The 22,913-nt window shown below is 46.5% G+C and overlaps 1 protein-coding gene across 2 annotated transcripts in view; it reads left to right on the top strand.

The window, feature by feature from the left end:
* The window catches only part of Wipf3 (WAS/WASL interacting protein family member 3), a 110,014-nt gene that overhangs the window by 58,691 nt on the left and 28,410 nt on the right, over positions 1 to 22,913 (top strand). For both annotated transcript variants that reach the window (XM_045136118.1, XM_045136117.1), the window contains exons 3-7: positions 5,172 to 5,304; positions 7,988 to 8,119; positions 9,179 to 9,877; positions 12,444 to 12,563; positions 13,443 to 13,544. In XM_045136118.1, the coding sequence (XP_044992053.1) occupies positions 5,172 to 5,304; positions 7,988 to 8,119; positions 9,179 to 9,877; positions 12,444 to 12,563; positions 13,443 to 13,544 (1,186 nt within the window). The remainder of the gene's footprint in view (positions 1 to 5,171; positions 5,305 to 7,987; positions 8,120 to 9,178; positions 9,878 to 12,443; positions 12,564 to 13,442; positions 13,545 to 22,913) is intronic.

Raw genomic sequence — 22,913 nt, forward strand, 5'->3', positions numbered from 1 at the left:
TGAAGAAGTGGCTATTGGGAATGGTAGAAGGGAAGAGGCTGAAGTGATCTCAGGGACCTTGGGAACAGAGGTAGTGAGTGCCCTGTCTGTCATCAGAGTTGTACCTCTGGATGAGACAACCTTCTCTAAGTGTAAGGAGCGGCGCAGTCTCACCGGTAGCCTGCATCCCCCTGATTGCTTCATCTCCAGATAAGAGAAGCAGCAAGTATGGTCTGTGCCTATGGCCTGTAGACACCTGGATTAGGCCACTGAGCTTTCAGAAAAGAAATTAGCATGTCCTTTCTTTTGCTCATGGATCTGAGTTGCAATTTGAAGTTCTCAAATTGACTATGGGATCGCAGCGTGCCTCTACGTTCTTGGGTAGCACGCTTTGGGCATGATGGAGCACAGAGAACACTGTGCTGGCCTGATGGGACAGCGCACTGACTTCTGAGGATGTTTCAGGCCCTTTTCTAGTCCCAGGCTCCCCGTGTTCTACCTCGGGATGATGTGAGCAAGTGGGAGACGTGCTGTACCCACACTGCGTGTGCCCTGGCTGCTGAGACCATCCTACCCCAAGTTTAAGGAAACTGAAAACCGTTACTTTATATTCTAACTGAAAACTAATAAATGAACCATACAAAACAAATGGTTAGATCGTCTTTGAGAGGAATGTCTGGCTTGGTTTGGTTTAACTGGTAACACACTTATTAGTGTTTTTCACAGAGGCCGGCATCACACAGAAGCACGCATGGCATATGGGGCCGGTGATGGCAGCAGAGGACACATGTTTCAGCTTTCATCTGGGCTGTACTGTCATCCCCTCCCAGAAAGTCACTGCAGCATGGTTGATCAATTTCCTTTTTAAAAAAATATTTTGTTTATTTATTTGAGAGAAAGAGGGAAGAGAGAGAGGGAATTTGCACACCAAGGCCTCTAGCCACTGCATACGAACTCTGGACACATGTGGCCCCTTGTGCATTTGGCTTACATGGGTCCTGGAGAATCTAACCATGATCCTTTGGCTTCGCAGGCAAATGCCTTAACTGCTAAGCCATCTCTCCAGCCCGGTTGATGCATTTCTTGACTATCAAAGGGATGTGCAGAAGCTTCTGCAGTGTGTCCAGGACAGAGGACAGACATCTCCCCACTCCTAATCCTATCGTTGGCTCTGTTTGTACTGTCATTTGACATTGGTAATTTCAGTGTTATTGACTCACTTCAGGTTTTCAGCCTTTACAGCCAAGGAGATGAATTCATGTGCCTATTTTTTTTCTAGTAAACATCTTTTTTAGAATCTTGGGCTACTGCTTTTGAAGCTTGTTGTAGGCGAACTGAGTGAACCAAAGCATTGTGTGGAATCCAGCAGATTTTCACACTCAATAACGTTGTTAACAAAAGAACAAGAATGACCTTTGAAGTAATGTTTCCTTGTGCATGCATGGTGAAAGCCTTCTTGGAGTATATATATATATTTCCATGGGAAAAGTGTCAGAGATCGCTTTCACTTTCTTGAATACATATTTACTAAAGTCGCCAATGATCAGGATTTGCATAGAATAAAACAGTGAGCAAATATTTAGGAATCTCCCCTCCTGTTTCTGCATCCCATAACCATGGTAACAATTTCTAGGGTTGTAGGATTTTTAAAAAGCAAATTACAGTTGAATTGTTGATAAATATTCTCGATGAAGTAAAAATGACTGCCTTTGTACAATATGATATTCAGCAAGTGAATGAATATGTCCTTTTTCTAAAACCCTTTAAGCCTAAGATTATATGGCCAATTCAGTAGATGTTAGTAATTCTTCCCTGGCCCACAGACAGGAGACGGTTGGAAGGTTCCATATTGAAGGCAGGTTCAGGAGAGCCCCCTAGTGGAAAACAGCCAGCACAGACCCAGAGAGGAAAAAGCCTGAAGTTGGGAGAAGGCAGGTGACATTTGGTACAGAGCTGCATCTGTAAAACCGAAGACTTCCGACTGCTGGGAGGGCTTTATCTTCAGGAGCCTACTGAGCATGCGATAAATGAGAAATGAAACTAAAACCATGATTTCAGTACATCATTCTCGTCTGCGATGGGCAAAGCCCAGGAGGTGGGCTCCTCTCAGTATGAAACAGAAAACTGAGTCTGGACTGAGTGAGATGGTCCTTCTCCCAGAGTGACAGGGACAGGGATTTCTTGCCAGTCCAGGTACCTCTTCAAACAGCAAAATGAACCTTGCAAACCTTCACCTTCCCCAAGGTCATCACCAGAGTAGGACATTCATTGCTGTTTATTTCATACTTAGAGAATTAATAAATACTCCCTGTCCAATATCCCTGACCATAATGCATATCTGAGATTGGAATGTCAAATTTATATAAACATTTTAATACCCCCTTGGTCATAATATTTTTTGCATTCTTTATTCCAGTCATTATTTATAAATAAAATCAAAGCAGTTTTTTTAATCTTAAACTTTGCAGTAGAAAATGATTTCTGATTTTAATTATGTAGAGTTTTCAAACATTATGTTGTAGAGGAAATACCCTGTTATAAATCTACACTTAGAAATGCATTCCAGCTTTATTTATTTATTTATGAATGAGAGAGATAATGGGCACACTGGGACCTCTAGCCACTGCAAATGAATTCCAGATGTATGCACCACCTTGTGCATCTGGCTTACATAGGTACTGGGAAATCGAACCCAGGTCCTTAGGCTTTGAAGGCAAGTGTTTAACTGATAAGCCATCTCTCCAGCCCTCCAGAAATATCTAAATATAGCCAATGAATTAGTAGTGGACCCCTGGTTCATGACTCTGTTGTTGACCAAAATCCCCTCTCAAGGGCTCAGAAAGCACATTTCTCAACATGGGGACTTACTTTGAAGTTTGTGCCTTTCAAAGCCAGATAAGATTCATAACCCAAGCCACAGAGTCAGCCAGTGAAAATGTGAGGTCAGCACATTTAGCCCAGACCACTGTAGCCTGTGTTTCTAGACTGTGGCACTACATGAGTTTTTACTTCCAAAACTCATCTCTTCTTTCCTGACTATAGCAAGGATTTGCAAAGTTTAGTTCCACACCAGGGACCACTAAGACCTCCCCCCACCTCTGCCATCTGGATGCCTGCTAAACTTGGTCTGTGTGGCCCTTTCTAAGCTGTCTGTTGTCTTCCTCCCAGTGGCTAGCAGTGAGTGCCCAGTATGTGCTCAGTTCTAGGGTGGCACAACTCCTTGTAGTGTGTGCCTGGGTCCCCACCACACGTGTATGCACAGGGAGCAAGGGCAGTGTCTTACTGTGACTGGATCTAGTTCATTCACTCACTCACTCAATAATAAATGGTTTTGAGCCTACTCAGGTTCTGTTCTCCTCTTTGGGATACATTGCTGAACAAAACAAACGGAATCTTTTTCTTATAAGGAGTCTTTGATGATAAATAACAAAATCATAGCTGCAAATGAAACTATTCATAATGGAAAGGTAGATAAAACTTATGCCCTAAAATAAATGTGACAGAGGAAGAAGGAACATGACATTCTAAGAGAGAACAATACATTGCTTCATTTGCATGACACGAACTGCCCAGCTGTGGGTGCTGGGAAGAGGGCTCAGTGGTGAAAGGCTCTTGCTCGCAAGCCTGCCTGCCAGGAAGTGTTTGATTCCCCAGCAGCCACATAGAGCTGGATGCAAAATGGCACATGCGTCTGTGATTCCAACAAGCTTGTGACAGTGGATGGTGGAGCCAGGAGAATCTGAGGCTCTCAAGCCAGCTAAACGGGTGTTACCTTGCAGTGGCAAGAAACCCTTTCTTAAAGAAAGAAGAGCATAGAAACCATACGGTTGTCCTCTCATGGCACGCACACACACCCCGCCCCCCCCCCACACACACACACACAGTAGAAAATCATCCTAGCTGTGTCTCCCAAGACAATTCTTCCCTTCCCCTTATTGGCAAAAATCTCATACATTTTTTTTTTCAGGTGCCTTCTAGTTGGGACAACCATAGAAACTCCTGCCAAGTGTCAGTTCAAACTTCAGTAGAGGTGATAGTCGGATTTCAGGGTTACTTACAAAGGTAGAACAAAGATTGGTCTTATGCTAAAGTATTGATGAAGCATTGAACAATGTCATGGGCTCCTATCCTCGAGATATGCCCTTGATCACTAGTGTTGCATAGTAAAAAACACTCAAGCTTCAGGATTCAGCCCATTTGGGGCTGAACTGCAGCCCTGTAACCTGCAACAGTCCTTGGCTTCTTCATCTGTGAAAGGAGGCCAAGTTAAAGGTCCTGTCAAACTCCAAGATCACTGGAGGAATAGTGTTGTGTGGCAGGCATGGAACAAGTAGTCACCGAAAATTCACTGTGGTCCTTATAATTTTTCGTCCCAAATCTCTGACCCCTGTGGGCTAGTTTCTTTTGAGCTTCCTAGCTCTTCCACTTTGCTCCAAGATCACAAGGTCACAATACCTCTCTCAAAAGCAGCTCCCTGGGGCTGGAGGGATGGCTTTAGCAGTTAAGGCATTTGTCTGTGAAGCCAAAGGACCCAGGTTCAATTCCCCAGTACCCACATATCTGGAGTTTGTTTGAATTGAATAGAAGTCTGACATGGTCATTCTCACTCATAAATAAAATAAATAAATAAAATTTTTGAGAAAACAGCTCCCACAGCCTACATTTGCTTATGTCTAGAGACACATTGGCTCACATTGGGCCACCTGGGACCCAGCAGGAGGACTGAGCAAGGCCTCAGTATGACTTAGGATCATGGCCAAGAGGGCACAGGAACAGCTTCTACTAGCAAGCTGGGGTTCTGTCAAGGACTTGGTCTGGATGTTCTGGGACAGCGGGCAAGCTAATCATTCAGAACCTGTGAGCAGGGACCAAATATGTTCGGGTGGAACCCCGATGTGTGAGTGGAGCTTTGATTTAGGTCTCCCCAGAACTGCCAGGATCTTATTTACAAGATGAGCACTTGGCCTAAACACTCTAAAAGAGAGTCAGTTCTATGTCCCAGGGAGAAATGTTTGGGCAGATCACCATGCAGTCTTCCCAAGACCTATAGATAATTGCCCCCGTGAAATTTAGCTTGGGAATGGGGCAGAAAGGGAAAACTAAGGCAAGAGAAACTGCCAGCAGACAGAACATTCTGATTATCTGCAGATGCTGTATTTGATTATAGTCAAATCCTTCTTGCTCCCTTACAGGTTAGCACAGATGCTCCCAGCCTGAGAAAGCCAGACCCCAAAGGTCGGAGTGCGCTACTGGCTGACATCCAGCAAGGAACTCGCCTGAGAAAAGTCACTCAGATCAATGACCGCAGTGCCCCACAAATCGAGAGTAAGTGAACAGCTCTGTGGAACTGCTATGAGCCCAGGGTAGGGCAGGTGTGGAGATCAGGCAGACACACCTAGCTGGTCTGTAGTAGTGACCCAGCACTCTGGTAGGTCAACCCAGTCCTGCCTAAAGAACAGGCTAAGTGGTGAAAAGAACCAGGGGAACACAGCATATTTTCTTCACTTTTTAAACACCACATGACACCAAAACCGAAATAAAAACAAACAGAAAAATCTATGCATTATGGGTAAAATTCTTGTAATAAAATATACAGAACAAAATTCACCATTTTTACCATTTTAAAATTTTCCATTTGGGGCTAGGAAGATGGTTCAATTAATTAAAGTTGCTTATTTGCAAAACCTGCCTTTCCTGATTCAATTCCCAAGCCACCCACATAAGCCAGATATTCAAGCATCTGGCTTTCATATGCATTGTCAAAAGGCCCTGTTGTGTACACACACACACACACACACACACACACATGTGCAAATAAATAAAATATTAAAATGTCTCATTCAGTGATATTTGATATACACTCAATGCTGTTGCATCCATCCCTCTATTTCCAGGACATTCTGTTTCCCCAGAACTAAGCCCTATACTTTTAGCAGGCATGCTTCATTCTTCCAAGCCCCTGGCAACCATGAATCCACTCCATTTCTATTTATTTGTTTATTCTTGATATCTCATAGGAGTGGAATCATGACATATATAGCCTTTAGTGACTAGCCCCTCTCATCTAGCATGAGATTTTATACATTTTTTCCATTCTGTATATTGTATCAGTAACTTGGTTCTTTTTCAATACAATTTCATTGGGTGGATATATCACATTTTATGTACCCATTGGGGGAGTGATGTTTAAAGATCACTTACCCTGTGCCAACATAATCTTTAAACTCATTGATAGAAAACAAAAACTTCTTCAAAAACTGCAAAGTTTTGGGACTAAAGAAATGGCTTAGTGGTCAAGGCGCTTGCCTGCAAAGCCAAAGGACCTCAGTTCATTCCCCAGGACCCAAGTAAGCCAGATGCACAAGGTGGCGCATGCATCTGGAGTTTGTTTGCGATGCCTGGAAGCCCTGGTGTGCCCATTCTTTCTCTCTTTTTCTCTCTCTCTCCTCCACCCCCCTTTCCCTCTCCCAAATAAATAAGATAAATACATAAAATAAAATATTGAAAAAATGCAAAATTTTGTTTTTCACAAGGCAAAACTGTGTTCAGAATCTGTTTCACGGAATAGTGACCAAAGCGGAGTCCTGTGCTTTGGTCAGACAACTCGTGATGGGTTCTGCATCTGCTGCCAAACTAGGCAACATCTTCTCTTTTTGTTTTTGGTTTTGTTTTATTTTGAGTTTTGACACTACACATTGAATCTAAGACCTCATATATGCTACACATGCTTTACCAGTGAACTGGACTCATCACCCTCCACCAGGCTCAGTTTGCTCACCTGCAAAATAGAGAAGATAATTATTGTGCTTTTTAAATTTGATCATGATTATTTAAGGTTGAAATAGTAATGTAAGATATTATATGTCTTCATGTATTTCTAATGATTGTTTTCTCAAAGATAGTTCTAAAACATACAATTGTATCTCAGTATCTGTAATTATATGTGTTAACAAATAAAGATCAACACACTTTAAAAATATTTTTATTTTTATTTATTTGTTTTATAGAGAGAAAGAGGCAGATAGAGAATGGGCACATCAAGGCCTCCAGCCACCGCAAATGAACTCCAGATGCATGTGCCCCCCCCCCATACATCTGGTTACATGGGTTCTGGGGAGTTGAACCTGGGTCCTTTGGTTTTGCAGGCAAATGCCCTAATGGCTAAGCAATCTCTCCAGCCCAGATCAATACATTTTTTACAGAAACATTTTCAATATTGACTATAGTGAAGATCAGCTTCTGGCTAGACCCATTGTCTAATTGGGTAAGCTCAGTTGGCAGATGAATTCATTTTATAAGGACACCCACTTCCTAATCACTCTGAAGAGTGAGTAGTGTCTATGAATATTCAGAATAACTTGGCCACTTTCATGTACCAGTGGGCACTGTGCTCTAGCTGCTGTCTGTGTATTATCTTCAGGCTGTAAATGTTTTCAAGGAGGAATTCTTACCTAAGTTGACTATCTCTGAATTCCTATGACTGGGAGTCACCCTATCTGGAAGGCTGGGGTAGTGGCATACAGGCTCCTGGACTTTCTGCCCGTGGAGAAAAAGCGCAGGCAAGCACAAGCAGCTCGGAGCCGAGAGCTGTGGAGACAGGGTGGAAAAGTCAACGTCAGAAGCCACTCATGCCTGTATGTCCTGTGTGGGGCTCTGGGCGGTGTTTTGGTAAGAAATTAAAATGACTGAATTAAGCCCGCAGTTTTGTCTCTATGTCTCAGTGCCAAGTTGAAACTAAACCAAATCTGCATCTACTTTGGGCTTTCTAACTTGCAGGCCTTGTCAGTTCTCTCGTGGTCATCTGTGAAAGGCAGTGTTCAGGTCTCTTTGGTCGCTTCTCAGGTGGTTGGCCTGGAGAAGGTGGCAGACAGCAAGGCACAGGGGTGCATGGGCAGATGCTGATGATCAAGGCAGGGGTGCATGGGCAGAGGCAGCGTGGAGAGTGGCTTTGACGGAAGTGGAAGCTGCCATGAGCCCAAGCGCTCAGCTTTTTGCTTCTTCTCTGAAGGTTCAAAAGGAACCAGCAAAGATGGAGGAGGCTCAGGAAACTCCCGAGGTGGAAGCACACCCCCAGCCCTGGGAGATCTCTTTGCTGGTGGCTTTCCTGTGTTGCGACCAGCAGGTCAGAGGGATACAGCAGGTAAGGACGACTTCAGACTCATGCCCTCATGTTCTTCCTTTAAGCCCTTCCCATAGGGAACCACCAGGGCAATCAGTAGTAAATCACATATTCGGGAATAACAACACTGGAAGGTTCCAAAGCACTGAAATGCTCCCCAGAAATTTGAAATCCTCGTATTTTAAATTATCCATTATAGTAACATATTTACATAAGATGGCTTGTTTAGCAGATGGTGGCCTAGAATGAAAAGTATAGGCAGAAGATGCCAATCATAATAGACATTGTGATGGTGTGAACTCAGTACCAATGCATTTGCTGTAATGGAGCTAGCTCCACTGTTGTATCCATGAGACACTGCTGTGTTACAAACATTATATATTTAACCTACAGTTCTGTCCTTTGGCAATGTTGGGTGGTGGCAACCAGGCTCCCTGTAGCGTCTCTAAGCACCTGCCAATTCACTCGCAATTCTACTTTCCCTGTGTCCTGGAGCTCAGCTGTAACAGCTGTCTTCAGAGCACCTTGTCTCCAGCAGGCTGTCCTGCGCATGCGGCATTGCTGTAGCACATGGTTCCAAGAGACAAGATGTGTATAAAGTCTCTTAAGACTTAGTCTTGGGAAGTGTTGCCAGGAACTAGCATGTAAGTCCAGGAAATGTCATGTCCTACCTCATCGTGTTGACTCAAAGCAAGTGGCAAGTCAGCCCAGAAGGCAGGATGGGAAAAACGGACTTCTCTTGAATGAAGTGACCCTCACAATGACAAAGATTATAGGGTACTTGAGGCCATTTTTGTCCTCAGTCTACAGCAGTCATTTATTTGTACTTTGGCCATCATTCGGTTTTTTTCTTTAAAGCATTGCATTGAATCGGGGTATATGTTATATACACGGCGGGGGGATGGGGTACTTTGGCTGAGTTGAAGGAGGACAGCTCCAGCTAGGACAGACTTGGGGCTTCCGTGGCCTTGCAGAATACCCCAGGGATATCACGCTGAAGCGCGTCCTCGGTGCCACCCACAGCCCGGGCTTTCTCCTTCGGGCACTGCTGAGCTAACCCCAAGTGTGTTTCACTTCCAGGTGGCAAGACCGGACAGGCCCCTGGCTCCCGGGCGCCTTCTCCCCGGCTTCCCACCAAAGCCCTGGGCAGCCCGCAGCCCGCGCCCGCCTCCCCCAGGCTAGGCACCGCCTCCGAGGCGCCCGGCGCGGCCAGGCCGGTCCCTCCGCGCCCCAGCGTGCCCGCCCCGCCGCCGCCCGCCGCCTCCCCCATCAAAGCCCCGCCGGTGTCCCCACCCGGCCCGCCCACCAAGGGGAACCCCGCCGCGGGGGCACCCCCGGTCCTGGGCGCGCCTCCGCCGCCCCCTCCGCCCCCCACGCCGCCCCCGCTGCCCCCGGCCGCGGCGCTTGGAGACAAGGCAGTCAGGCCCCACCTGGCGCCCCTGCACCTGCCGCCCATCCCGCCCCCGCTCCCCCTCCTCCCGCCCTGCGGGTACCCCGGGCTCCAGGCCGAGCCCGCCAGCCCAGTGCAAGAGGTGCGCGACCCGCCCGCACCGCCGCCGCCGCCCCCGCCGCCGCCGCCGCTCCCCCCGTGCGCCCCCGGCTTCCCCAGGGCGCCTGTGCCTGTGCCCCCTCTGCCAGGCGCGAACAGCGAAGCCCCTCCCCCACTGCCCCCCAAGTCCCCCAGCCTTCAGGTGCCGAACGCCAACGCGCAGGCCTTGAACACCCCTCCGGGCCCTTTAGGCTCTCAGGGACTCCTGCCGAAGAAGAGACGAGGCCCAGGTAAAGAGCTGGGCGGAGGGCGGGGAGGGGGTGCTCAATAAACCCTTTCCTTTCCTGTTGGAGGCCTTCCTTTCACACCTGGGAGTCTGGGAGAGCTGCCCCAGGTCCTACAGCAGGTACTGGAGGCATTTACTGGGTGTGGGACCGTGGGCAAGCACTTGGCTGCTCTGTGGTTTTCTAGTCTGTAAAATGCATGAGCAGGAGTTTCTCCCTCACGGGGCGGGGCTGTCAGGAAGATGGACGCGAAGAGGGACAGGGCCCTGGTGACACTGAGCGAGGTCTGGAGAAGAACTTCCGATTCTTCAGCCTACTTCAGCTCCTCTGGCGCAGGGACAGGTGGTGTAGCTTGTGTCCTGAACTAGGTGTTTGATTTGTCTTTGCCTGCCTGGCTCCTGAATCTCCTCACCTCACTCCACTGGATTCGCATTCTGCATTTTGGCAGGGGGTCCAGCGGACTGGAGAAAATAGAGCCTATATTTTTATCCAGAGAGTAAAAGTAATTCACATACAGAGTACGGAATTGAGTGCAAGTTCTCAGGACTGATTGACCTGGTCCCTCTAAAGGGGAGACTTCATGCAAACCCATGACTCCCTTCCACGTGGAAAGTGCAACCACACAGCCTCGCCCTCATGCATGCACACAGAAACACGCATGGGCACTTGCATCCTCACATTCATCTGTGCACACAAGCACTAAGAAAACACACATACACATTTACGTCACATACAGATATGTCCACACATTCGCAATGTATATGTATGTTCTGAATATACACTTACATGGGTAGTAGCACCTTATACATATACAATTGCTGTTTTTTACTACAGTGCAACAGTTCTTATCAAACCACTAAAATTGACATTTAATATCTTTTATTTATAAGGATATAGTTAATATATAACCAATATTCTCTGTATTTTTGAGGTTAGGATATTAAGTTGATTCTTTATTTTTAGTTTTCTTTAGTTTTTCAAAGTAAGGTTTTGCTCTGGCGCAGGCTGACCTGGAATTCACTATATAGTCTCAAGCTGGCCTCAAACTCACAGCAATCCTCCTGCCTCTGCTTCCCTGGTGCTGGAATTAAAGGTGTGCACCACCATGGCCAGCCCATCTTTATGAAATGTTCTGGGAAGTATATTTTCAGAGAGTTTGGTTACATTCTGAGAACTTTTTAAGAGAGGGCTCTTAAGGGAGAATTCTTGATCGGGTGTAGAAGTGTGGGTTCTGGCCACTCTCCTTTGAGCTGAGGATGAGGGCTAGCAGTTGTGAGCCCGTTCCCACATGGTGATTTTGAAATGTTCGTGCTGGAATGCAGAAAGCATACTTCCCATTTGGAGGGATCCAAATTCAACCCCTTGACTCCTGCCCTTTCCTGTGTCATCATACCCACTAGGAACTGTTTTTTTATTTGTCACATAAGTGTAGGACTGTTGAATGAGGACCTGGGTGTCGCTGGGATTGTAGCTCACTACTTCCTTCCCTGTCCCATGGGTCAGCTTCCCATCCAGCAAAGGGTCCACAGCGCCTTAGCCCTCAGCCCATTTCATTGGCTTGTGGGGAAAATGGATCCCTTACTGTACCCAGTGCATAGGAAGAGCACAAAAAGAGGAAGGAGGCTGGAAAGGACAAAAGGATGGAAGGGAGGCTAGATGAGGAGGAGGAAGGAGAGAAGGCACATCCACCTGCTCCGGCTCAGTGTCCTACACAGCAGCTTGGCTCACCCTTCTCTCCATGCCTTTGGACATGGACAAAATGAGAGTGCCTTCTGCCTCAGCCCGTGTGTGTGTGTGTGTGTGTGTGTGTGTGTGTGTGTGTGTGTGTGTTTTCACAGGCAGCACAGATAACAGTAGGCTAGGGTCGCAGCTGCAAGCTGTGGACAAGCTTCTGGGGAAACAGGCAGCCATGGGATACCTGTAGCAATGTGCTAGGATATGGTTGTGGGTTACCATGGAAATCAGGCAGAAAAGCACTGGCAGAGGAGAGAAAGAGGCTCCCACCCATGTAACCAGTGAAGGCTAGAGGGAGAAGGGTGGTTTGAGTTGGTTCCTGTTGGTCAGAAGGGTTTACATTGGCTGCAAGGAGAGTTTGCAAAGCAGGAGAGCCTGTAGGAACAGGCCCGCAGAAACAACACTGCTGTAGCTCCTCCCTGAGGCTGCATGCTGGGCCTTCATGTGCAGACCTTCCCATTTCTACAGCCCTGCCTGCTGTGGGTACCCTTCTGCAGGCTATGCCATCTGATGATGAGGGTTATCATCATTGCGGATCCACCACACTAAGGTTGACTGCTTGCTGTGTGCCTCAATGTATTCACTTCTCTAGATGACCCTAGGAAGTATGGGCACTAGTATTTCCATTTCACAGACGGGAATGCTGAGGCACAGGAGGCTATGTTACTTATGCCAATGGGAGACCTGTGATTCAATCCGTAAAAGCCAGTCTGTCTGGAATTGAATCACAGGTGTCCCACTGGCACACATCATCTACGAGTCTAAGCATCTAGCCTCTCACATGAAGTGACAGCACCCACCACCCCAGTCCTGAATGACTGTCCTCGTCTTTGTTAAGGGCCCAGTGGGGGAAAGCTAAGCCGTCCTCCAGCACCGCCTGCAAGATCACCCACAACAGAGCTTTCCTGCAAGAGCCAGCAGCCTGGGGGCCAGCTGCGGAATGGAAGCCTGCACACCGGTAAGGACTGCCTGCCAGCCCCGAGGCGAGTTTCCCTGGCCTCTGGGGACACTCACTGCAGTGCCCCCCCCCCCCAGTGGGTCAGGGTCTCACTGGAGCACAGAGCAGCCTGCAGTACCTGTGAAATGGGGTTTCTCTGCACGCTTTTGGATGGTTCCAGGACCCATCATCTAGCTTCTGGTTCAGATCAGAGAAAGACATCCATTTTAAAACTTGCAGTGTGGGTGTGAGCGAGTGAGTGAGTGAGTGAGTGTCGTTGGAGAAATAAGTCCATGAGCACAAAAGACCAGAGTGGCTTTTATAAGGGGAAAGACTGGGTGGATCATAAAGCAGAGCATCACCTGTGAAAGGGCTCATGGTCCTCTCCCTCGCCATCTGCAGCATAGAGAAGAACTAGTTTGTTTTGGGAAGCTCAGGCCCCACACCAGATGCAGGCTGTAATGAAGACTGTTGCCTCTCCTTCCCCAAAATGTCCTCCTGCCCTGGCAGCCCACCAGATACCCTTGTTGGTGCCTAGTATTCAGTTCTTCATCAGTGTCAGGTTCTCTACCCCTGACTCTGGAGCCTGGCCTGAGTAGGGCTCCAGAGTCAGGAGTAGATGCCCCTGTAGCGTCTCCCTGAACATGACTGGTGAAGTTTGTATTGGAGATGGGGAGTGACTGAACTTCACTTCCACTGTGTCTCATCCCAGCCAAGCAGAATGTGGACAGTGCATGGATGCCCTGAAGCAAGAGCCCATCATCAAAACCCTTTCACAGTGCAGGCAAACACGAAGCTTTTATTCAATTGGCATAAACTGTGTGCTCCTTGGAATGATCACACTTGGGTCTCAGCATAAACCTGAGTAAATCTTACTATTTGCATATTTCCCCCTTACAGATGAATTTGAATCTAAATTCACATTCCATTCTGTGGAAGACTTTCCCCCTCCGGATGAATACAAACCTTCGCAGAAAATTTACCCCAGCAAAGTCCCCAGAAGTAAGTACCTCCTTGACAAGACTCCCAGCCTTTCCCAATCCTCCAAAAGTACAGAGTGCCTTAAAAAAGTACAGTGGTGGGCTGCAGAGATGGCTTAGCAGTTAAGGCACTTGCCTGCAAAGCCAAAGGACCCAAGTTCAATTCCCCAGGACCCATGTAAGCCAGATGCACAAGGTGGTGCACGCATCTGGAGTTTGCAGTAGCTGGAGGTCCTGATGTGCCCATTCTCTCTTTCTATCTTCCTCTTTCACTCTCTCCCAAATAAATAAAACTTTTAAAAACTTTTTTAAGTAGTACAATGGTGTGACTGCCCCACTGCAGAGATGCAGTGGTGGGTACTCTTATGCAAGTTTCAGCATATTTATCTATCCAAATACCTAAGGTTTTATTTATTATGTGTTTATCTTTGCAGAACACAAGGATTAGCAGGCATCAGATTCGGATGCCTAAACTTGCAATATATTCCTCCTTCCTGGGGCTTTTGACTTGGGACAAACCCCCAAGCAACGGGGTATGGAACACAGACTGTGCATTAGTAACTGAGGAAGAGTCCAAACTCCTCCCTAGCCCGTTCAGAATCTGGAAAATCATGAGATAGAAAATTCTATAAACCAATGGTTCCCAGGTCGCACGTAAGAATGACCTAGAAGCTTTTTAAAATTCTGAAGGCCAGGCTGCATCTAGTCAGAATATTCAGGTGAATAATCAGATGCCAGCATGTCTGAAGACTGCCAACTTTCTCCAGTGCCCTGCCAGAGTTGAGACTGCACCTACCAGAGTGTGCCTCCTTGTGATTCCACTGTGTGGACAAGCTCCAAAAGTGGTCTTTATTTGGCTTCTATGGCCAAGGGAATAAAAGGGCATGGGAAGCCTGCCCCTCTAGGAGCCAGAGAAAATTGAGGGTCATCAAGCTGACCACACTGTGATGTTGCAGCTACTCAGCATATACCAGTTCAAGCCCAGTGCTGGGTCTATCAACAGGGCAGGAGCAGGAGAGGACAGTTGGCAGTATGTGGAGGGGCTGGATGTGTTCTTACCACCAAAGTGGGGCTCTAGTACTACTCATCTGTGCAGTAAATGGAAAATGATGTGTGAAGGCTGGCCCAAGACCAGAAGCCCAGTACCAGGCTCAATGGCCCTGTCCTTGCCCAGGGGCCTGGTAAAATTCTTCTGCAGGGCTCAGCCTCCTGGGAGAAGAGTAGGGTGGAGACGTCTCTGCTTAGTACAGAGATGCTACAGCATCCACCTGGGTACAGCTCTGAGCTCTTGCTGGCTGTGGGACCTATTCTGGATTGTGTGCACATCATTGACCTGGAATGAGGGTGAGAAAGGGAGAAGAGAGGGGGAAACACGCCCCTTCTAAGCTCCACCAGACCATATAAACCACAGATGAAGACATGTGCTATGTCTTCCTGGCATCATGCTCAAAGCAGCAGACCCACATAAACTGGTGGGTGAGGGGCAAGCACCCTGTGAGTATCAGAGGCCACAGTAAGAAGTGAGGTCTCTATACGGAGCCCACCATGCTGTCCTGAGATGGACGGTGAGAAATGAATGACCTGTGTGTCTTAATGATTGATTAGAGGCCAAAGGTGCCATGGTGAGCTCAGGCATGGAGGCAGCGGCTGGGGACCCAGATGTCTAGGGCAAAGGCCACATTTCCCATGGTGAGAAGGCTCCCAGTAGTGCGGACCAGAGAGCACGACGGCGCTGGTACGCTGAGAACTACAAGTGCCCGTGGAGAGTCAGGGCCCATGGTACCTGGCTGGGGCTCACGTTGGGGTATTAATAATAGCACCTGTGTCCCTGGCCTTGTAAACGGTCATGCACCTGGATGTCAGATGAAGTCTAGGGTATCTTGTTCTTATTGAAAGCTAAGGCCAAGTCTTCAGCAGATGTCCTCAGAATGGCAACCAGGCATGAGCATGAGAGAAAACTCCAGTCCCACCCCACAGAACTCCCAAGAGGCACAGTTGCCATCTGTGCTGTGTTTCTCCTCCGTCTCAGGGTGTCACATTATGCCCACACTGAAAGTGCTTTGCTGTTCAGAAAAGAACAGTAAAGTAAATCAAAAAACCTATGAAATGAACTGATATCCCATAGACTAGAAAGGACAGTCAGGATTTTAAAACTAAGAGCAGGTTTACACTGATGTGGCCTCAGGGGACATGGAATATTCCAGCAGCATCTTGGCAAAATTAAACGAACATGTTCTTGCCATAGTTGTGGGACAGTGTAGAACCTGTTAGTGTTGTTAATGGGAATCAGCTGTGGCCATGTTGGTCTGGTCACTTTCCTCCTCACTATTGAACTGGCTTCTCCATATTACATACAGCCCTTCATGGTCTGGAGACCTTGTTTTTTTGTTTTTTTGTTTTTTTTCAGATAGGTGTGTTCTCATGCCATGGGGTGGCATGCATGCCCTCGTCTCTTCCTCTTGCTTGCATCCTTGGTCCTTCCAGTACAAAGACACCCGCACACATAGGAACGTGCGCACACAGTTTACAAATAGCCCGATGCTTAGTTCCTACAGTTGCCATATGCACCATCTCTACTTTGCAGGCATTGTCTATTTTTCATTGAGGATATTTCTAACTGCATCAGTTCCTTCAATAGTTGAAATACCGAGGAACCCTGTGACCTGTGTTGGTCAGCTTTCTTTGGTCTTAGAGTTTCAGAGGTCTCAGCCCATGATCAACTGACCTCCCTTCCACCTCCGGCTCATGGTGAGTCAGAGAAACGCAATCTCCCTGCAGGAGCCCAGGAGGCAGGAAGGGAAAGGAAGAGCCGAAAGTCCCACAATCTATTTCGATGGTCTTCCTCCCACTGAATTAAACCAGCAGGATATAGAGAGGGTTTAGCAGTTAAGGTGCTTGCCTGCAAAGCCTAAGGACCCAGGTTCAACACCCCAGATCCCATGTAAGCCAGATGCACATAGTAGCACCTGCATCTGGAGTTCGTTTGCAGAGCGAGACCCTGATGTATCCATCCTCCCTCCCTCCCTCCCTCCTTCCCTTCCTCCCTCTCTCTCTCTCTCTCTCTCTCTCTCTCTCTCTCTCCCTCTCTCTCTCTCTGTCTCTTTGTCTTTCTCTCTCAAATAAATAAAGTTTTTAAACTACCACTAATCCCCACCTCTTTTATTTATTTAAATAGTTTTGTTTATTTATTTTCAATATTTTTTTGTTTTTCAAAGTAGGGTCTCATTCTAGCCCAGGCTGACCTGGAATTCACTCTGTTTGTTTGTTTGTTTTATTTATTGAGGTGGGAGTTTTATTCTAGCTCAGGCTGACCTGAAATTCACTATGTAGTCTCAATGTGGCCTTGAACTCACAGTGATCCTCCTATCTATGCCTCCCAAGTGCTGGGATTAAAGGCATGCACTGCCACGCCCAGCTCAATATCTTATTTTTATTTACTTATTTATTAGAGAGAGAGAGAGAATGGGTACACCAGGGCCTATGGCCACTGCAAACAAACTCCAGATGCATGTGCCACCATATGTACCTGGCTTATGTGGGTTCTAGGGAGTTGAACCTAGCTCCTTAGGCTTCACAGGCAAATGCCTTAACCACTAAGCCATTTCTCCAGCCCAATGCCCACCTCTTAAAGTTCTACCACCTCCTAAGACCACCACAGGTGGGAGACAAGTCTTTAACCAATGGGTTTTGGGGGACATTCTACACCCAAACTACACATGGTCCATCAGTTCTTCTCATGGTTATAGAACCAAAAGAATTTTAAACTAGTGTTTAGACAAAAAATGTGTGGGAACATTCATGTCAGAAGCATCTATAGTAATCCCAAGCTGTAAACAACTGATGATCCAGTCAACCAAGAGCGGCATGGCCACACAGCAGGAGACAGAATAAAGCCTGAAAACCATGCGCTGAGTTACAGAAACTGCCTCAAATGTCCACATGATGGATGATCCCACTTATATGGAATGTCAAAATGAGGAAATCCTCAAAGATAGTCAAATTAATGGCTACCGGGAACAGGGACACGGGAATGGGGAGTGATGGCTAGTTGGTAAGGAGTTTCCTTTTAGGATGATGAATATATTTGGGATCTAGTTAGTGATGATGGTGTCCCACATTATGGACACACTGAATGTCACTAATGGTAAATTTTATTTTATGTGCATTCACCATGGTGACAAAAAGGGCATATTAGTAGGAATATTTGGAGAAAATACTCAGGTCATACTTATTAACATAATAGTAGAAAGAGTGAAATATCTATATCAACAGATGTGTTGAGGTCCTGACCCACTAGAGAATTAGATTTCTGAGTGCCTACACACCCTTGAAATTCACATTATGGTGAACAATGGGAGGAGACACACACCGAAGCATGGCATTGTAGTCCAACATGTCCAGTAAAACCACGTATATCACAGACAACTCAGCAGGAAAATGATTGATTTCAAATGTGACTGTCTTCATATTTCAACTTCTACTTTTTAAAGACTTTAGTTATAAGGAAAATACACAACATAGTGCTCCTTATGTAAGCCATTGTTAAGAGTCCAGGACAAGGCAGTGCCATCACACTACTGTGCATTCAGACATCAGGATGAAACTATACTCACCAAATAATAGCTCCCTGTTTCTCTCCTTCGTGGCCGTGGAACCACCACCGTGCTTTCTGTCTGTGATTTTGAGGGGCCTTTAGTTCCTCACATAAATGGAAGTATATGCTATTCCTTTTTGTTACTGGCATATTGCACTTAGCATAATGTCCTCAATGTTCATTCATGCAGCTATTGATGGGTCATATGGTAATCCCACTTCTGTTTGAGGAAAGACCATATTTTCTTCATAACAGCACCACCAGTTTCCATTTTTCTGCCAGTACACAGGAGTTTCAATATTTCCACATCCTCACTGACATTTATAATCTTCAGTGTGTGTGTGTGTGATTTATTTTGGGGGGCAGAAGAGTCATTGAGGTAGGGACTCACTCTAGCCCAGACTAACCTGGAATTCACTATTAGTCTCAGGGTGGCCTGCATGCCCAAGTGCACCAAATATTCAGTCTTTTAAGAAATATAGTTGTAGCTGGTTGTGGTGGTACACACCTTTAATCCCAGCACTTGGGAGGCAGAGAGGTCACTGTGAATTCAAGGCCACCCTGAGACTACATAATGAATTCCAGGTCAGCCTGGGCTAGAGTGAGACTCTACCCCACAAAAAAATAAAAACAGAACAAAGTATATACATATGCATACACATATACACACATACATATATACATACATATATATATACACATATACATACACACATACACATACATACATACATATACATTATATATATATATATATATATATATGTATGTATGTATATATAGTTTTTATTTTGTTTTTGTTTTATATATATATTAGGAGGAGGTAGACAGAAAGAGTGAGTATGGACCTGCCAGGGCCTCCTGCCACTGCAAATGAACTCCAGATGCATATGCCATTTTATTTACCTGCCTTTACTTAGACATTGGAAATTGAGCCCAGGCCACAGGCTTTACAAGCCAGCACTTTTAACTGCTGAGCCATCTTTCCAGACCCTTATCTTCAGTTTTTAAATTTTAATTTTTCTACTTTATAATATCCAGTCTAATGAGTGTCATGTGGTATCCCATTATCATCCAGTTTCTATTTTAAGAGTTCTTCTAATAAAACTGGCTACCATTATTCCGTGAGCAATGGGACTTCATCAGGCACTGCAAAGTTACTATAAAGTGCCAAGTGCTCACATCATAAAAATCAAAGCAGACACAGGGAAGGCACACAGCAGCAGGGCACACCCACTTCCCCCTCCGCAGCAGCAGTGAGCACGTCCCTCCGGCAGCTCTGGTCATGCTGTTGACTGCACCCTTCCTAAGCTCTCTTCCAATAGCCCCTATTTCTGCGATTCTGCTGCCTTTCCTGGGCATGCCTTACTTTACCTGCAAAGGTGCTGTCATGCCTAGAAAATCATTTCCTTCTCGTCCTTTGGCCCCTAGGCTTCTCTGCTCCATCTCTTCTTCTTTCCTGTTCTTTCTGTCCACCTGTCTCCCCCCTCAGCCAAAGCAAGTAGGATCACCACATACTATGCCCTACCGTCAGAGGCATTAGCTGACCAGCACCCCTCCTTTCCACAGCCTCCTTCAGCTGCACTCCGACAGCTTTCCCATGTTTTGTGGTTGTTACACCAAAAGCTTCAGTCATCTCTGACTTCTCTCTGTCTCTTCTCTTCCCGCATTAGCTTCTCAGGAAGCTCTGAGGCATCTTGCTCTGAGATCCACCCAGACCTGGTCTCTCCCCTCCTGCCCCTCTCCCACCCTGGCTAAGCTACATGGCTGCAGGAACCTGCCAGCATATGCATCCCTGTTTCACCCTACATCAGCCAGAGTGAGTCATCCAAAACCTAGTCCAGCTCTGTTACTTGGCTAAAAATTCTCCAGTGAATTCTCCTCTCACTCTAAACCAATTGGAGACATTATCACAACTCATAAGACCCACACAAACTCTCCCTCTCCCCTCCTGCATCTCTCCTCCCACATATGCTCCAGCAACACCTGCAATTTCTAAAACGTTGCCAGCAAGTTCTCTGCACTGCTGTTCCTTCTATATGAAATACTTTCCCCAGATGTCCACATCACTCACTCCCTACTTCCTCTTGATCTTTGAGCAGATAGGTCCTGTCTTCTTTGGCTCAGGCTGGCTGATGTACAGGCATGTATCTTCTCACAGTTCTGGGGGGTAAAATCCAAGGTCAAGGTGCTAGCTGATTCCATTTCTAGTGAAGGCTCTTCCTTTCTTTGCACAGGAGCTGCATGCCTTCATATAACCCTGCTCACCTCCCATAGACGTTTATGTCCAAATGCTATAATATTGATGGTTAAACCTTCAACATGTGAGTTCTAAGATAATTCAGTTTATGTATCCTGTCAGAACCTTGTCAGAGGCCTTCCTGATTTAAAATTCTTTCTGTATTCGTACTTTCTCTTTTCTTCGTGGCATATTTTAATTGTCTTCCAAGCTCCTGGTTCCCCCTTGTTGTCTGCCCAGCACAGCATAAATGACAGGGAGAACATGAGGGGTTTTTTATATATAATTTTTTTGTTATTTATTTATTTATTTGAGATAGAGAGAGAGAGAGTGAGAGAATGGGCATGCCAGGGCTTCCGGCCACTGCAAACGAACTCCAGACGCATGCGCCCCCTTGTGCATCTGGCTAACGTGGGACCTGGGGAACTGAGCCTCGAACCGGGGTCCTTAGGCTTCACAGGCAAGCGCTTAACCGCTAAGCCATCTCTCCAGCCCAGAACATGAGTTTTTAATTCACTGCCCTATCTCCAGACCCTAGAATAGGCCCAGGCTCACTAGTGAGTGAAATATTTGTTAAATTAATAGATAAAAATATTTATTCATATTTGCATTTCTAACCACATACAGAATTTAAAAAATTTGAAAGCATAAATGAGGATAAGTGAATGAAAGCCAAGTCACATGTTATGTGACCATTAAGACAGTATTGTTTAGGGCTGGAGAGATGGCTTAGCGGTTAAGCACTTGCCTGTGAAGCCTAAGGACCCCGGTTCCAGGCTCAGTTCCCCAGGTCCCACGTTAGCCAGATGCACAAGGGGGCGCACGCGTCTGGAGTTCGTTTGCAGAGGCTGGAAGCCCTGGCGCGCCCATTCTCTCTCTCTCCCTCTATCTGTCTTTCTCTCTATGTCTGTCGCTCTCAAGTAAATAAATAAATAAATAATTTTTTTAAAAAAGACAGTATTGTTTAATTAATACTCAATGACATGGAAAAATGTTGATACTACCATATCAAGTAAAAACAATATGAAAAAGACATAATATAAAAACACAATACAATACAAAAGGAACATAAAAATTTAAATTTTGCAAAACAATTGAGTGCCCTATAATAAGGGAGAACTTGATCAAACACAGAAAGAAACTAGAAATACGCCAAAATATTAAGTGTGTTTCACTCAGTGGTGAAATGCTGGATGAGTTTGTCTTCTCTACTATTTCATCTCAGGTTTTACAATAAATATATATTGCTTTCAGTGGTCATTGAAACTGATTTTAAATTGAAAAATAACAGGGACACAGAGAGAGAGAGAGAGAGAAGTATGAGCATACTTCTGGTCCATGCAGCAAAAGAAAGGGAGGACACGCTGTACTCAGGATGACCTGTCCAGGGGGAGCTGAGTCTGCTACCTGGGGATATGGTTGAGGAAGGAACGTGGGTGTCTCTCATACCTGTCAAGACTGGCAGTGACTGTGGGGAAGATGGGGAAAGGCCAGATACGCAATGTTGAAAGGTCAGGTGCAGTGGAACCTGTCATTCCTTTCCTTATGAGAAGGCCCTCTGAGACCATGCAGCCCATCTCCTTTATGTGCAGCTAAAGAAACTGAGGCAGAAGTAAGGTGGCCTATCCACGTACCCCCAGCTAGTGGCAAAGCTGGGGCGCGCCTAGGCACTGTGCTCTGCGTCTGTGCCATGAGGCTGCCTCTCTTCGCTTGTATGCCAAGGTTTAGACTTCCTGCGCTGGCCCGGGACTGAAACGTCTGCTCCTCCCAGGGTCCCCTTCCACAGTCCTTCTTCACAGCTCACAAGAATTGCACTCCAAGGCTGGCATTCTGAGGACTCTTCTTTCACAGGCAGCCAAGCCTGAAAATCCTTTACGGAGCTGAACAAGTCCCGCCCAGTCATCCTCTGCTGCTTGCCTACCAGGAGGATGTTCTTCCTCTAACATGAAAATATGGCTGTCCCTGCAAACTGACGCAAGGCTTGCTTGGTCTGCCCATGACAAATCAGACTGGATTCCAGCATAGCCTAGCCTCTGAGCCTTCGCCTAAGCACAAATATCCTTTAAGGCCACAGCCTTACCCTCTTTGCATCCTCCTCTGTGTCCGTGGGTGAGGAGGAGGTGGCCCTATGCAGGAACACTGGTACAGGGTTCTGTCAGTGCAGCAAGAGCTTGAGATAGAGAATGGGTGTAAAATCTCTCTCGTACTGTGAGCTAGAGTAGCAAGTGTGAAGACTGCCTTTCTGGTGGATCTGAAATGGCCATGGAAGAATAGCTGTGTGAGGGTCTGTGTCCACAGGATGGCCCCATGTTTGAATTCTAAGAGTCTCATGGTATCTCATAGGAAAAATCCCTTTAAGGTGAACCTTCGGTTTCAGAGAACCCTCGCTAACCCTGGCAACATCCTGGCCACTCACTTCCAGCAGCTGTGAAGTTTCTCTTGCGTCATGTTTCATGGAGAGATGGGTGCTCCTCGAGCCCCTGCTCTCTTTCTGTCCATCATTATAGGACTATTGGAAACAGTTTATCCAGGCAAAGCCTGTTTTACTGTCCAGTGGC

Source organism: Jaculus jaculus, chromosome 16, assembly GCF_020740685.1.
Source record: "Jaculus jaculus isolate mJacJac1 chromosome 16, mJacJac1.mat.Y.cur, whole genome shotgun sequence".
Classification (NCBI taxonomy): Eukaryota; Metazoa; Chordata; class Mammalia; order Rodentia; family Dipodidae; genus Jaculus; species Jaculus jaculus.